The 17,215-nt window shown below is 37.9% G+C and overlaps 1 protein-coding gene across 1 annotated transcript; it reads left to right on the forward strand.

The window, feature by feature from the left end:
• Positions 1-8,210: 8,210 nt before the first annotated feature.
• Positions 8,211-9,068, forward strand: LOC149171748 (SKP1-like protein 1B). The gene is made up of 2 exons (XM_089427584.1): positions 8,211-8,513; positions 8,856-9,068. The coding sequence occupies exons 1-2, from the start codon at positions 8,211-8,213 to the stop codon at positions 9,027-9,029; spliced, it is 477 nt and encodes a 158-aa protein (XP_089283710.1). The 3' UTR covers positions 9,030-9,068.
• Positions 9,069-17,215: the final 8,147 nt, after the last annotated feature.

The following is a 17,215-nucleotide window of genomic DNA, read 5'->3' on the forward strand; positions in this document are numbered from 1 at the left end:
TACACGAACACACTGCATATACCTCACAACCAAGGGCCATCTGAAGAAGTAGATGTCAAACTACTAAAGTTGTCCGTGCCATCAATCTCACATCATCAATCACATGGAAATGGATGTTTGCACATGAATGGTGACACCTGCATTCCACTTACAAAAGTGGTTGAAGAATAGAATGAGAGAATGAAAAATCTAAACGCACCATAGGAGTTGTGGCATCGAATAGTGCAAAATCGACTGTCAAATTTCTGAATTCTGAGAGATTGAGAATATGGGGCTCAAGGAATCTTTTAGACTCACCCTAGATTCCTCAAATATTTTGTCCCATGGGTGGACTAGAAATATGCAACTCAAAAGTGAATCTGACCTTGCCATTGCGATCCCTGCAGAAAACCGAGAAAAATGAATATAAACTTGACTATGTTCTGACAAAAGAAATTTTTACCTCAAGAATCTTTGGGCGCCAAAGAATATTATGCCTTCTCTATCTCGAAATATGTTCTTGCTCCTAGCACCGCCATCCCCTCCTTGGCGCACTAACAAAAATGTGTTTATATGTGAATCCCGGGTCGATTAACCCATGTGGGGTTGGTTGGCGCAATGGTAGACTTTAGAAAATGGTTGAGGAAGGTTCGGGGAAGCAAATCATGCCCCTCCCAAATTACTGTGTAATTTTTTTTTTAATATTTTATTATTGGGCGATGGGTCCACTGTTTTTGTGTCGTGTGCCGCATTTCTTGTCATCTGTTCCATGTGGTATTAAAGGCAGAGTGGTGTGCGTTAAAGGGAGGTGCGTTGTTTTATTTGACATGCCATGAGGCCATCACATGTTGGTGGGCTAGCCCACGGGGCTGGCGTGTGCTCGGTACCTGATGACCTCCAATTAACTGTGTGTACATTTGCGGATAGTGGTGTGGGCCAGGTCCACTAGAGGTGGCCTGCCCACCCCATTAATATGAACATTCTATGGTGGTCGTTGGAGGGTCTGGCAAGGTCATGGCCATCGAACCATATACAAACATAGTTTTTGTGGTTTATGGTTGCGGTTGAGCCAGAGGGGGTCAAGGCCCATCGGATTTTTAATAAATTTTGTTATATAATATATTTTAGGGGTGGCGGGGCTGGTGGCCCACCACCTCATATGAATATATATATTTTTTATTTAATAATAGGGAAATTTGTTTAAATTTGTCTAACATAAAGGTTATTAGACAAATTAAAGAGGCAACAATTTCTCCCGCTTCGGGAGATAATTTTCATGCCTCGAGATTGGTTATATTGTAGGACACTTTAACCTGGCCCACAACCCAACTTTGACCAAAACGTTGACTGGCTCATTCTCCCTCATACGAACTTGGATTGATGAATCATTCACACTGCCGTGATGAGGACAACGAGATATACGCTCTGATTCTAGTTTGAAATCATTCGGAACATTTTGATTTGTAAGTGTTCATAAGCCCTCTTTTTCCTTTGTGCATCCCTGGAGCCACCCAGGAGGGACTACATCTCCGGGCCCCAGTGTCAAGATGATGTAGGCCACTGCATTATGTGCTATAAATAGTGATGATGTATATAGAGATGGTGTCGCTATCATACAAGGAAAATTCCCTCATGCAGGATTGTCACCAAAAGATGTTCCACTACAGGAACTCTCAGTCAAAATACTCCTATCAATATGACACAAACTCATGCATGATGATCATCCAGATAAAATGGCAGAAAAGGGATCTTAAAGAAAACATACATGATGACAATATGAATATCCCATCAACATTCAACAAAGGAATCTCGAAACATAACATGACGAATCATGACAACAAGTACATCACATAAATGATTCCACGTCAAATCAAGCAGGAATCATGAAAACAAGTAATAAACAAGATCCCTCATCAACATCAAATAGGGATTTGTGCAGCACAATGCATGGCAAAAGAAGCACATGAACACACTGCATATACCTCACAACCAAGGGCCATCTGAAGAAGCGGATGTCAAACTGCTGAAGCTGTTTGTGCCATCGATCAGATGGCACCAATCACATGGAAATTGTTGCTCACACATGAATGCTGATACCTACAATCCACTTAGAAAAATGGTTGAAGAATATAATGAGAAAATGAAAAATCTGAATGCACAATCAGATTTGTGGCATCAAATAGTGCAAAATCGATTGTCCAATTTCGGAATTCTAATAAATTGAGAATCTGGGGCTCAATGAATCTTTCAGGTTCCCCCTTGATTCCTCAAAGATTCAGCTCCATGGGTGGACTGGAAATAGACAACTCAAAATGAGAATCTGACCTCGCCATTGCGATCACTACAAAAAACTGTGAAAAACGACTATAAACTTGACTTTGTTCTGACAATTTTTTTTTTACCTCCCCAAAGAATCTTTGGGCATCAAAGAATATCATGCCTCCTCTATCTGAAAATCTATGGCCGCTCCTAGTTCCTCCACCCGCTCCTGGGTGCACTGACAAAAATGAGTTTATTTGTAAATCCTAGGCGAATTAACCCATGTGAGGTTGGTTGGCGCAAGGGTAGAGTTTAGAAAATGGTTGAGGAGGGGTTGGGGGATCAAATCCCACCCCTCCCAAATTAACATGAAAAATCTTTATTGTTTAGATTTTATTATTGGGCAGTGAGTCCACTATTTTGGTGGCTCGCGCTACATTTCTTGCCATCGGTTCCATGTGGTATTAAAGGCGGTGTTGTGTGCATTAAAAGGGAGTTGTGCTGTTTTATTTGACATGCCATTTTGTCGCCTCATGGTGGTGGGCTAGTCGATGTTGCTGGCACGGGCTCGCTACCCACCAACCTCCCATTAACTGTGTGTATGTTTGTGGATAGCGATGTGGGTCGGGTCCACCAGAGGTGGCCCGCCCACCCCATTATATGAACATTGTATGGTGGTCGATGGAGGATCCAACAGGGTCATGGCCACCGACCCATATTTAAACATAGCTTTTGTGGTTTATGGTTGCGGTTGGGCCAGAGGGGGTCACGACCCATTGGCCCTTTAATAAGATTTTGTTATATAATATATTTTTTGGGTGGCATCGGTGGTGGCCCACCACCTTTTATATATATATTTTTATCTTTATTTAATAGTAGGGAATTTTGTTCAAATTTGTCTAACATAAGGGTTATTAGAAAAATTAAAGAGGCAACAATTTAGCCCACTTCGGGAGCTAAGTTTCATGCCTCAGGGTAAGTCAAATTGTAGGACACTTAAACCTGGCCCATAGCCCAAATTTGACTAGAACTTTGACTGGCTCATCCTCCCTCATACGAGCTCGAATTGAGGAACTGTTCACACTGCCATGATTAGGATGATGACATATACGCTCAGGTCCTAGTTTGAAATCATTCCGACCATTTTTATTTTCGAGTTTTCATAAGCCCTCTTTGTCCTATGTGTGTCCCTGGAGCGACATGGATCATTAAGAGAAGATCTAGAGTGTCTCCACCCTGAACTCATTTGATCAATTCGAACTAATGTATGCAGGTTCTTAGAGTGCCTCAAACCTACTTTAAGAGTTTTTACTTTGGCAATGATTTTTTATTTTAATTATCAGTTGTGACAACCTTAGTTAGGTGGCCTTAAATTTGTTTATTAAGTTTGTAGGATAGGTCCTCAAGAAATTAAACAGATAGGAGGAACATAAGCATTATCCTTCTAGAAAGTTTCAAAATATTCACCATAAAGAAAACCATCACAAAAATTGAATGGTTCAATACAGTTTGTTTATTTTCATTCAAAAAATGGAATGGCACTCAAAAAAATTGTGAAAGAGACCCAACTGCAAGTGAATGCAAGGGTTTCATTTTAACATAATAAAAATACTGTTTTCAGAAGAAAAGAAAAAAATAACGTCAAAAAATCCAAATTAATATAAATATGCACTTCCTTTTCATAGAGATAAAGGCTAAAAACTTGCGGCATAATGTTTTTCTAATAACAGGCCCACAAGAGTAGAACCTAGAGGAAATTTATAGCTCAGATCAATAAACTAATGATAAAGAATCTCAGACAACTATAAACATTGAAGCTCTAAAAATCCCAAAGAAGGACAAATCCAAATCAATATATAGTTGTCAAAGTAATTTAATATATCGATATATGAGATAAAAACAGGGGAACAAACTATGCAATGGATTGAAGTCAAGTGAATACCATTGGTCTATACAATTATTGCTAAAAATAAAATTATTGGAGAGAAAAGGTAACGAGGGCTTCATGAAGAAATGTTTCACAGAAATACTGAAAGGCTTCAACGTCAAGATAAGGCAATGATGTAGCTCAGCCCCTGAACTATCTCCCTTGACTGCAAGAAGACAAATACCTTGTGAAACGCCATCGCCCCTCTCCAAAATTGTATCCCACCCGTTTCTCACAAAGTCGTTTGCGAGCTTTCTACTCTCTTCCCAACCAACGAATTCCAATACTGTTTGTGACACGTTGTCATAACGAAGGTGGGAATGGGAGGATGCTTCTAATATACATATGAATAGAAAGGATCCTCATTTCCCTACCAAGTGATGGTAGCTTTCCTGTTTCTGGGTTGGTGACATAAAAAGGATAGCAAAAGAGGTAACCAAAAAGGTCGCCATCGTGAACCTGCCAGACTCTCAACCAATGGGAGAGGATCACGCAAGTATAGTCGTTTGTTCGCTTCTCATTCAAATGAAATCAGATGACTGACATTATAGCAGTCATTTTTATTTCTATGGGCATATGTCATTATGCATGAATGAATTATATATGTCATTACGCTTCAAAACCTCTGCCTTCGGGGGAGTGGAGTGGGTGGGTAAATAGTGGTTGAGCCTACTTCCGCATCCTAAAATGGCATTAATAGGAGAGAAAGATGTGAAAACCTCTGCCTTAGGGAATTGGGTGGGTAAATAGGGGTCGAGCCTGCTTGCACATCCCCAAATGGCCAAATTCTTAGGGTTATACTCAGTCTACGCAGGGTAGCTCGCTTGGGCGTGTCAAGTAGCCATAAAACACATGCAAATGGCCTTTTAGACAATATTCCATGAGGCTCTCGATGCATTCCTCTGGAAAACTACTACAACATAGGCTCGATTATGAGCTTGCTATCAGGTATTGTAAGCCCAAAGCAAGGAACTCACTGAACCTAAACTACCACATGCTCATATATAACTACCACCATTTCACTGGGCTATCAATTAGGAGGGAATGACTCAAAAAACCAAGCTACTTAGATTTTCTTTTCTTTTCTTTAATGAAGAATTAGGGAGGTGATGTGGATGCAGGTAAGTTGAGTGCATCAGGCTGGCTTTTGGGCTCTTTCTCTCTTTTCTTTCGGTAACTAGATATATAAGAAATCAATATCATTATATATGTCATTACTCTTCAAAACCTCTGCCTCCTAAAATGGCAAAACGAATAGTGTATTCTGCTAAAACCTCCGCCAAGGATGTGTAAGCATGCTCGACCATAAGCCCACCACCCAATAAGCATCAAGGAACTTTAGTTGCTCGACCAATGGGCCGCTATCATAGCACACTTGATTGTTAAGGAGAGAGGATCGACTATTAAGGCCACCATTGATTTATCGCTCAACCATAAGGACCAATAGGGGCTCGAACATAGGGTCCGCCATCGATTTCTCACTCGACCGTAAGGGATTTATCGCTCGACAATAAGGGAGAGGGCCGCCATCGCCGCCATCACTGTGTTCTTCCTCGATCCATGGAATTCCCTTGCGACCTTCATGGTTGATTTGGAGCTCCCCTTTCCCGTTACATTACTTTCAGATGTCACATTCACATAAATAGAAGAATGGGTTTCACCTTTCTTTGCACTCCCATTATCAATAACTCACTTTGTATTAACCATCAAGGACATCAAACAAGAGCACACTTAGGGCTTGGAGAATAGAATGAAGTATGGTAAACCTCTTGCTCAATGATAATATGTTCCACTTGTGACACACTGTTCTCAATCTGAGGATTCTCTTCAGTGGAAATCTGGCCAAGACCAACTCTAATATCTCCTCAGGAAGTCTCTTCCATACAGAGGGAACGGTTGGAATCTCTTCTCTGCATTGATTTTCTGGTACATATTTCTCGGTATCTTCATTTTTTGAAGGCACTCGTTTAGAGCATTCCAGCAGCACCAACATCAGGTTTTCTAGGACCTAATCACTCACTCTTGTTATCAAATCCATGGATTTACCCAAACCCTTTCTTCTAAATTTTGAGGTTTTTCTTCCAAATGCTTGAATCTGACCATTTCATACACTCAACTTCTCTCCTCCAACTTCGACATTTTGCTCAACGCCAGCTGAGTCAAAGTGAACCTCGACTCCTTCTTTACCACATCATCTTTGAACAACCTCGAGAGATTGCACCTCGACAGGAGGGAAATTATGTCAAAGGCTTTTAGGTAGGTCGGCTTGGGGGCGGGGAAGGCCGAGCCAACATCTTCCAGTTGTCCAACTTCCACATCATTGTCGGCCTATGGGCACTTCAAGCTCTGGTAGAACCAAGAAACCTCCATGAGATGTGGAACAATGATCCTCGTCATAGGGTTAGGGTCTAGCAGTGAGATAACCAGACATCGAACTTCAGAGGAAAATGAGGTGGGCATTTGAAATCCCCTTGTAGATCTTCTTATACATTACTATCAGATTCGCATCCTAGAACGACAGGTACCCCGTGAGGAGCACAAACAATATGACCATGCAAGACCAGATGTTGGCCTTGGCTCCGTCAGATCCATTCTTCATAATCACCTCTGGCAAAATGTATGTCGGTGTGGCGCACGCCATCTAGAGAAGGTAGTCATGTCTGAACTGCTTCAGCAGCACACTGAGGTCGAAGACGGTGCCCTTCATATCACGATTTTCCTCTAATAACAGGTTCTACAGCTTCAAATCTGGGTGATACACATCGATTGTGGCAGAAATCAACCACGTTAATCAACTGCCGAAGAGCTCACTGCCAAAGTTCAGGAGTTCGTAGACGACGTCTTTACCTATGCGAATTGAATACTAGTGTTCAACGAATTCATAAATACTTTCTCATGATCGAATGGTTCAGCTTTTCTCAATCGTCTAACATATAATCTTACGGTGCAATAAGGGGGGAGTTGATTTCGAAGGGGAATGCCTTACGGCGTAAATATATACATAATTGACATTAAAATAATTTCCACAACATGTACATTCAAGTTAAAATGTTTCTTGATTATTAATAATGTATTTTTAAGTATATGTCAATATTAATTCGTATTAAAATATTTTATTGATAACCCACATTGATTATTCTTTTTATATAAAACATAAAAATATTTTATTTTTACAATTTTATGAACATAAATTAGTTAACAGAGATCTTCAACTAGTTTATTTAAATCTCTTGTTGAAATATTTTTGAAAACACTTTTTTTTTTACTTATTTTTCGTATTATAGCCAACATTATTTTTCTGTTTACGATATAAATTTTATTTTTATTTTAAGGGGAACAAATGGCAGATAAACTTACACATCCCCTCGGCTCAATAAATAATATTAGTTAATCATATTTCTTATTTTTTGGTGATGACATTCAATAGTATAATATTTTATTATTTGTTTTATTTTTATAATAATTTTTTGCCTTTGTTAATTCTTTTGTTTTGTTAACTACATTTAAGCTAAGTAGTACATAATAGCTATTTTTAGCAACGAATAATTTGAAATGCAATTTGGCCCACTAATACCCTAAAATAGGTGGAGCATGAATCCGTAAAAAACAATAAAATAAGAAAACCCTAAAAGCTCTAGGTTTGGGTTATGTTAACTAGAGTTAAGAAATTTTTTTTTTAAAAAACAGGGAAAATTTGGCCCACTAATACCCTAAAATAGGTGGAGCATGAATCGAAAACATTTAGCCGGTTAAAAACAATAAAATAAAAAAACCCTAAAAGCTCTAGGTTTGGGTTATGTTAACTAGAGTTAAGAAAAAATAATTTTAAAAAGCAGCGAAAAGCCCATGGCATGGTTATTTGGGTAATCAATCAGGCTATAAATATATGGACTTATTGCCCTTACCACATATCGCTCATCTCATATCGATCGAGAAAAAGTTCGTTCATACTTTCTCGAGTTCTCTTCGCTTATACACAGAAATTCACTCCTTTCTTTTTATTCAGATAATCTTTTATTCGGATCAACTTTTTAGTTGGGGAGCCATGGCCTCGGAAAGCAAGGTGACTTTGAAGAGCTCAGATGGCGAATTGTTTGATGTCACTGAGGCTGTGGCATTTGAATCTCAGACCATCAAGTACGTGATCGAGGACACTGGCACCGCCAATGCTATTCCGCTGCCAAACGTTTCTAGTGAGATACTCTCTAAGGTCATCGAATACTGCAAGCACCATGTCGATGCTCAGAACCCCGCACATGAGAAATCGGTCATTTCCGAGGACGAAATCAAGACTTGGGATGAAGAATTCGTTAAAGTCGATCAGGCCACTTTGTTCGACCTTATCCTGGTATTCTGTCAGAAACCCTTATTTGATGGTTTGGTATTCTTTGAACCAAACTAACGCTTTTCTTATTTGTTGTTTTGATGGTTTGGTATTCTTTGAACCTCTGAGGACAGTTACCATTGGCTTCTCCAATAAATCAATGTTCCATCAACTAATTGTTTTTTTAATTTCAGAGATCCTTCAATGCTAGAAATCTTTGTGTAGTCTCATTCCATGTAATTGTTCTGCAATATCTTCGTCGCTTTCTTTAGTAATGCTTAGCACATGTATATGCCTGCCCAGGCTATAGATACATTTCTATATTTATGGAAATTTTGGTTTATTAAACTTTTCGGGATTTTGCAGGCTGCTAATTACCTAAACATAAAAAATCTTCTAGATCTTACATGTCAGACTGTTGCCGACATGATGAAAGGGAAAACACCAGAAGAAATACGTAAAACTTTCAACATAAAGAATGATTTTACTCCTGAAGAGGAGGAGGAGGTCAGGCGTGAAAATCAGTGGGCCTTTGAATGATTCTACGGAATTGGTGCAAAAACAGTATATATATTTCTGTGTCATGTTGTTTGCTTTTATTGTAGTCAAGAACTAGTCGAGAATTTGTGTAGAAACTATTAGTGGTAGACGACAGGCTTCGAAACTTTAATGCCAATGGTTTGTTCTTGTTGAATAATTTTGTAAAGATTTCGGACCAACTACTTCAATAGTATTGGTCTTCTGGAATTTCTGATAAATATTGCAACTATTTTTTTTTTGTAACTGTGTAGTGAAATGGGCTCCAATTGCATGGTTTTAACGTTTTGAATTTTTTGGAATCTATGTGCACTGGTTTTAACATTTTGAATTTTTTTGAATCTATGTGGACTGGATGGCTTTTTCATTTGGAGTTGTCTATAATGCGACTTTTTGGAGATTCCGGTGACGGAATCTGGCGGAAGAAATTGAGGCTAAATCTTGATTTGTTGCAGTTAAAATGGTTTTTTAACTGCATATTTGGATTCAGCACCCTGGAAAACCCCTGGGACGCTTTCATTGTGCAGAAACTAGCTATCAAACTTGCGATTCCAATAAATTCCTGCCAGATTTCGACCGGAAAAACCCGCCGGAAAGGCTTTCAAAAAATCGCGTTATAGACAACTGCTTTTCATTTTTATTTCGTTGTATTGTACGAATGAATGCGTTGAGTTTAGAGTATTATTGCACGAACGAATTGCCTCAGTTTAGAGGATTATTGCACGAATGAATGGGTCCAACTGTGTGGCATGCTTGTATATGTTTTACTATAGTAATTAGATTTGGACTTTTTTTTCTTAAAAATTGTTTTTGCAAGTAGAACATGATGTTTTATTAAAAGAAAATTCACATGTCTTATCTGGTTTTAACATTTTGAATTTTTATTTTTAATTTATGTGCCTTGAATATCTTCTATATTTTTAATTTCCTTGCTATTATTATTGCATAAATGAATTCGCTAAATTTAGAGTATTATTGCACGAATAAATGGCCTCAGTTTGGATCCAAGGGTTTAATATTTTGATTTGGTTTTGAATTTATGTGCCCTGAATGGCTTTTATATTTTTAATTTCCTTGCAATTATTATTGCACGAGTGAATTCAGTAAATTTAGAGTATTGTTGCACGAATAAATTTAGAGTTTGGATCGCCGCAGCTGGATGCTTTCTTTTGCTAGGTGCCATTTCTGTTGTATCCACTAGTTGAGAGCCTTCTTTTCCTGCGAAAAGCTCATAAAGTTGCAAATGAGGGCATGCTCTTGCATATACACCCTGTACGCAGCTTTCTAGTGTTGGTATTTCTTAGTTTTTGGTTTGCACGTGTTTCGGGCCGATTGCTGAGCCCAGGTATCAGTTAGGTGCTTCCTTGATCAGGGTTCTTTCTGAGTGCAATCACTCTATTTGGCCACGGTCATTTGTATGACAAGTCTAAAACCCAAAAGCAAATATTTAGTCATGTCAATTTTATCGCCTTTCAACCTTGGTCTCAAATGGGTTTTACAATTTTTACTATCATTCAATCTCATTGTCGCCATAAAGATTGAATTATTGATGATGTTGAAATTGCTGATTATCTTTTTAAGGAGTTGTATCAGTTACGTGCTCGCATAGTTCATGTAACTTAGCTTCTTTCATTAGGGTTCTTTCAGACTGCAATCACTCTATTTTGGCTACAGTAAACAGCCTGGCTAAAACTCTACCGAGGCTGAAAATTGTAGCATCTGACATTTATAAATATTATATAACTTGGTTCAACATCCTTACAATGGTAAGACGGCTATTTCATGCCAATAAATTTCTTTCCGATTCACTCATTTATTTTTTCAGGAATCTCTCATTTCTTAAATTAGTCGTGGAATCCAAACTAAGATTAGTTAAATTTTACTTTTATTGTGTTTTTAATTAGAATATAATGTTTTATTCCTTAATTATTGTCTTACTTTTTCTAATTATGTCTTAATTTTTGTCTGGCATTGCTAATTGAACTATCCCAAGTGACATTTCTAAAATGTTGTTTCAAAATTTAAATATTTTTAATTTTTATATCAAAATCATATATAAGTTTATATAAATTTCAATTTCATTCCTATTACTTCATCTTTAGCTTTATTATTTGAATAATGGTTTATATAAAATTAAGTTTCTATAAAATTTAATTAATTGTATAAAATTTCAATGTCGTTTCAAAATTTATAAAATATTGTGTATATAAAGTTTTGCGTGTAAACCTTAATAATTTGCTAATGGATTACATAAAATTGGATGTATATAAAAAATATTTGACTATGTTTCTTAATATTCATGGTAACTACTCACATAACCATATCTTCAATCAAATTCTAGCTTTATTATTTCAATAATGGTTTCTATAAAATTAAGTTGCTATAAAACCTATTTATTTTGTGAACCTAATCTCTTTCTTTAAATTTGTCCTTTCTTTTACTAATTTGGAAAAAGTTGAAGTCTATCTTCTCTATATTTTGGTGAACATTAATTGTTTCTCTAAAGTTAACATTTTATTTCACAAGCGTTGAAACCTAGAGTGAGTAAGAGAAATTTAAGTCTTGCATTTAATATTTTATATGCTTTAATAAAATCCTTAACCGATTGGATTGATGCTCTAAAGATATGCTTTCCTTTAAATGTTGGATGTGGAGCCTAATTATCTTCCTAATTCGAAGGTCTTGTTTCAGCTATGTTTGGTTCCCAATACCCAACGAGAGGGTGTGAGGAGGATTTCCCCCCAATATTCCTACGTAATGGGTTTAGGGGGGGGGGTGGCTACATGTTTGGAGGCCCCCCCAACTGGGGTTCAGGGGAAGCACCCCCAAAGCTAAAAGTAAATGAAAATTTCCCTTCTAAAATATTGTAATTTCATAGTCAATATGGGTTATTCATTAGGTGGATGATATGATGGTGGAAGTTATGTTTAATTTAGGGTTCTTTTCCCTAGAATACAACCCTTTAGTTTATATGAGGGAATTGTATTGCGGATTTGTATTATTATTTTGAGAGAAAAATAGAGAGGATATTGTGCGGGAGTGAAGAGGAAATTACAACATATCTTTTGTAGGTTGTGTCTCTTCATTTTGTTGGATAATATAAAAGGAAGGACGAGATGTTTCTTTGTGGATGTAACCACAATTGGTTGAACTATGTATATCTGTGTCTCTCTTGTTTTATGTGTTTTTTGTATTTTTTTCCGCAATATTTTGTATATTTAATTTCTCTATTAATTAAATTCTAACAACTGGTATCAGAGCTGAATGGCTATTTGGTTGATACAATTGTAGGAGAGAAGGGTTCTTGGTTCGAGTGGGAGAAATGCCAGAAGATGGCAGGTTTAGCGTTGAGAAATTTAATGGCCAAAACTACCAGTTTTGGAAGATGCAGATGGAATATTATTTATATCAGAAGGACCTGTACCTACCATTAAGCAGAAAATAAAAGAATTCGACGAGTATGATAGATGTTGAATGGGAGATTCTCGACAGAAAGGCACTAGGAATAATAAGGTTGTCTCTGGCAGCGTTGATGGTATTGAAATTTTCAAAGTAAATGACAACAGAAGGTTTAATGACAGCGTTCACCTAACTATATGGAAAACCCTCGGCCTCAAATAAGGTATTTCTTATGAAGTGTCTATTTAATATGAAGATGTCAGGAGGTCAATCTACTGCTAATCATTTAAATGAATTTTACACAGTTACAAGTGAGTTAAGTTCTGTAGGGGTAAATTTTGATGATAAAGTTAGGGCTCTATTATTTCTATGCGCAAAGAATTTGGAATGACATGGTTATCGCTATTAGTAACTCTTTTTATGGACCTAGTACTTTAAAGTTTCATGATGTTGTTGGTGACATCCTTTGTCAGGAAATGCGATGAAAAATCTCCGGTGAGACATCAAGTAATGCATTGACTGCAGAGACTAGGGGAAGAAAAATTGAAAGAGGAAGGAGTCGAGGAAATCACAATAAGTCAAGAAAAGGAAGATCCAAATCCAGATAAGGGATAGTGTGCTGACAATGTGGGAAGAAAGGACACCTCAAGAAAGACTGTAAATCTCAGAATGGAAAAGAAGGAGATGGACAACAAGAGAAAAACCATGAAGCGAACGTGACAAGTGATGTCTTTGAAGATGCTTTGATTATTTTATTAGAGATTATTATTGATGCATGGGTGGTATATTTTGGAGTCTCATTCCATGCGACATCTGATAGGAAACATTTTCATGACTATGTTGAAGGATATTTTAGACAAGTTTGTCTAGGTGATGATAAACCCTGTAAAATCATTGGAATAGGTAAGGTTTTTATAAATAAATAGAATGGAAACCAATGGCTATTGAAGGAGGTAAGGTAATGATGGATTTGCAAGGTAATGATGGATTTGCAAGGTAATGATGGATTTAGGATCAGTAGACTCATTAGAAATCTAAGGAGGAATGGAAAGGCTGAAGGTGGTGAATGAGGGAAAATCTGAGAAAGGTAAAAACAAGACAGGAGGACTGAAATCGGTTGGTTGAAAAAGGACTATAATTCAAGACAGAAGGAAAATAAAATTGCAGAAAACAAGAAAGGAAAAGACCGAAATGTAACTAAACTAATAGCAAAAATAAAATGAATTCTAACCTATTCAGGTGGTAACAACCATGTGGTGGCTACTGGAAGTGTCTCTTCAGATGTTGGCCATTAACAGGGAGTTTTTCAGTTTCTCCCTGTAAAGTTTTCAACCTGTAAGTTCCTTGCCCAATTTTTTCCACAACTTGGAATGGGCCTAGCCATAAGTGTTGGAATTTCGTGTGTTTACCTTTTGGCTCATTTAACTTGTCCCATTTCAGGACTATCTCTCCTACTTGGTAATCTTTATCTCCTACCAGATGGTAATCAAACCACCTCTGCACAATCATTTGGTGATTTTTGAATTTAATACGAGATTTATCTCTCAATTCCTCCAACCTCATCAGTTGATTGATCCTTTCTTGAAGCAAGGTTGAAGGGGTTCCTCTTGAAGCTTGGTAGAGTTATAAAGAGCGAAGGGTAACATTTGGAGGCAAGATGGCTTCCTGTCCATGGACGAGGAAGCATGGGGAGTTTCCTAAGGCCACTTTAGGGGTGACCCTATCATCCCAAAGGGCATTAGTTAGAGCGTTGTGCCAGTTCTTATGGTTGTCAGTGACAGATTTATGTATTATGTGTATGAGGTTCTTATTTGAGGACTCTGCAACTCCATTTCCCTGGGGGTAATAGTTTGATGCATACCTGATGTGAATTGATTTATCAATACCAAATTCAGTCAATTTTAGAGATGAAAAGTAAGAAGCATTATCAAATATTAGAAAATCAGGGATGCCATACCTGTTGATAATGAATTTCTTGATAAATGATATTACCTCGCTTTCATTTACCTTCCGAAGCGGGATGGCTTCGGTCCATCTGGTGAAGTAGTCAATCACTATGAGTATATACTTATGTTGTTGTGAAGAGTTTGGAGTGATATCACCTGTGATATCTAGGCCCCACTGCTGGAATGGGCAATAAATCATAACAGGCTTGAGGGGAATAGCTAGCTTTCTTTCTCGTCCTGTGGCGGTTTGATACAATTTTCATTTGTGAGCGTAGGCATGCAAGTTTCTGAACATTATGGGCCAATAATATCCAGCTCTTAATATTTTGTGAGTAGTGGTCTCTCTGCCGTAGTAACCACTTGCTGGGCCATCGTGCATTTCTTTCAATACATGGTCGGCATCATCCTTTTCCAAACAACTCAGCCAGATTCCATCATAATTTTTTCTGTATAATGTGTCATTGGCCAAGTGATACTGATTAGATTTCAATCTGAGCACCCTCCTCTATGATGCATCCATGTGTTCAGGACATGATCCCTGTGTGAGAAAGAAGTGTATGTCGTAATACCATGACTCAAGATCCAAAAGGGCTTCTGACTCTTCGCGTTCATATATCAGCGCTTCAATAATCCATAGGGGCTCCTCCCTATGTTCTACATGTTCTTTTTGCATACTCTGCACTTTTGGTTCTTCAGATACCCATTCTCTATCTGCCAGGGCTTCTACTACTAGCCTGCACAACCATTGCCCTCAGACTATCTTTGCTTGCTTAATCTCGAGGTCAAATTCTTGAAGTGCGGTCATCTAATTCCCTCTCAATTCACCCATTTCTTTCTGCATGAAGAGGGCTCTCATAGTAGGATGGGGAACGATTACTATAGTCCTGGACTTTAATAAATAAGGGCGAAAATTTTTTATGTCCTTAAAAACCACAAAGCCTTGTTTCTCCACATCTGGGTAGTTCAGTTCTGCTCCTTAGAGATTAGAACTCATGTAAGAAATAGGGACTTCATTGCCACCATCATTTTTTCGAGTGAGAAATGTAGCATATGAAAGATTAGAAGCAAAAGTGTACAAGAAGAATTCCTTGCCGAAATTGGGGCTGACCCATGGAGGAGCTTCTGTGACGGCTTCCTTGATTCGCTCAAAACGATTTCTTAGCTTCATCACTCCATTTATACAAAACTTCTTTCTTCATCATCAGCTACATGGGGTGCACCATTTCCGCAAAACCTGAGACAAATTTTCTAACGAAATTGATCTTCCCAAAGAAAGATTGCATGGCATTCTTATTTGCAGGGGGTTGTATTCTCATGATGGTCTCTATTCTTTTAGGATCAATAACAATCCCTTCTTTAGAGAGGATATGACCCAATAGTTTCCCTTTTGTGACTGCGAAGATGCTCTTCTTGGGATTCAACGATATTCCATACCTTTGGCATCCTTCGAAAATTTGTCTCAGGTGACAAATATGATCCCTTCTGTGATATGAATACACAGTGATGTCATCCATGTAAACCACTACTGATTTGTTAATAAACCCTCGGAAAGCTATGTCCATAGCTCTCTGGAATGTTGCACCCACATTAATAAGTCCAAAAGGAATTTTACAATATGCGTACGTTCCCCATTTAGTGTTGAAGGTTGTCTTTAGCTGATCCCCACTAGATACCAACACTTGATTATATATTGAAAACCCATCTAATAGGGACAACATTTCAGACCCAGGAACACACTGAAAGATGTGTTCCACAGAAGGGATAGGACAATTATCCTTTTGTGATGCTTTGTTCAGGTTCCTAAAATCGATACACAGCCTGATGTGTCCATTTTTCTTTCTCACTGGCATGATATTGGCTACCCAGTAGGTGTGTCTAACCGAGAAAATCATTTTATCATCCAGAATTTTGTTCAATTATTTCTTCACCAATGGTTCTAGGCTTGGATGCATCTTGCAATGTTTTTTTTGGTATGGCTTAGCCTCCCTTTGTAAAGGAATTAAATGCTACATAACATTGGTATCAAATGTTTTAGGTCTCTGTATGTCCATGCAAAGACATCCTTGTATTCTTTCAATAGCTTGACAAATGCAACATTTTCGTGTGGAGAGCACCCTAAGCCCAAATTAATAGTTTTTGGTTCTTCTTTGGTTCCAAGGTTGACCGATTCATACTTCATGGAGGAGCTATGTGTTTTGCAATTCGTTGGCTTTTTGAATTTATCATACAGGTCATACAAGTCCTCCATCTTGACAACTGACTTGGGAATTTTATTGAACTGATCCTTTTCCTCACCTTCCCTCCCATTCATAAGCCTTTCATGTTCTTGTTCATCGATGACTGCATTCTTGAATGTCTTATCGTAGTGCAAGAACTCCAAGATTTGCTCATCATCTTTGAACACCTGCCAATTTGAGATATTATCAAGCACAGATGGTCTGAAAATCAATTCAACATAACATTTATTCTTCTTTAATCTAAAATCAAGAAAACGTTTTGCAGCCATACCAGCCATCAGATCAGCATCTTGGTTTTGTCCTCGAGGTATGTATCTGATATTAAAAGAATCAAAACTGTCAATTAAGTTCCATATCTCATGTTGGTACCTTACCAAGTGTGGTGAATTGTAGTGTATCCTCTTCCTTACCTGGTCCACAACTATCTGCGAGTCACCAAAAACTTTAATATTTTTTACCTTCATATCAATGTCCCTTTCAAGCCCTACAACAAGCCTCCATACTCTATTGTGTTGTTGGGGCACATCAATTTCAACTGGCTAGTGACAAGATGTTGGTTACCTTGTGGATCAACGAGAACGCTCCCGGCACCTAGACCTTCAAGGCA

Source organism: Pinus tabuliformis, chromosome 4_2 (genome assembly GCF_031772625.1).
Source record: "Pinus tabuliformis cultivar Carrire ecotype Pingquan chromosome 4_2, CPIR1, whole genome shotgun sequence".
Taxonomy (NCBI): Eukaryota; Viridiplantae; Streptophyta; class Pinopsida; order Pinales; family Pinaceae; genus Pinus; species Pinus tabuliformis.

Excerpts from the sequence above, each read along its gene's own strand:
- LOC149171748 (XM_089427584.1), top strand. The coding sequence starts at position 8,211 with ATGGCCTCGGAAAGCAAGGTGACTTTGAAGAGCTCAGATGGCGAATTG. Across the intron at positions 8,514-8,855 it reads CTTTGTTCGACCTTATCCTG|GCTGCTAATTACCTAAACAT; the intron begins GTATTCTGTCAG and ends GGGATTTTGCAG.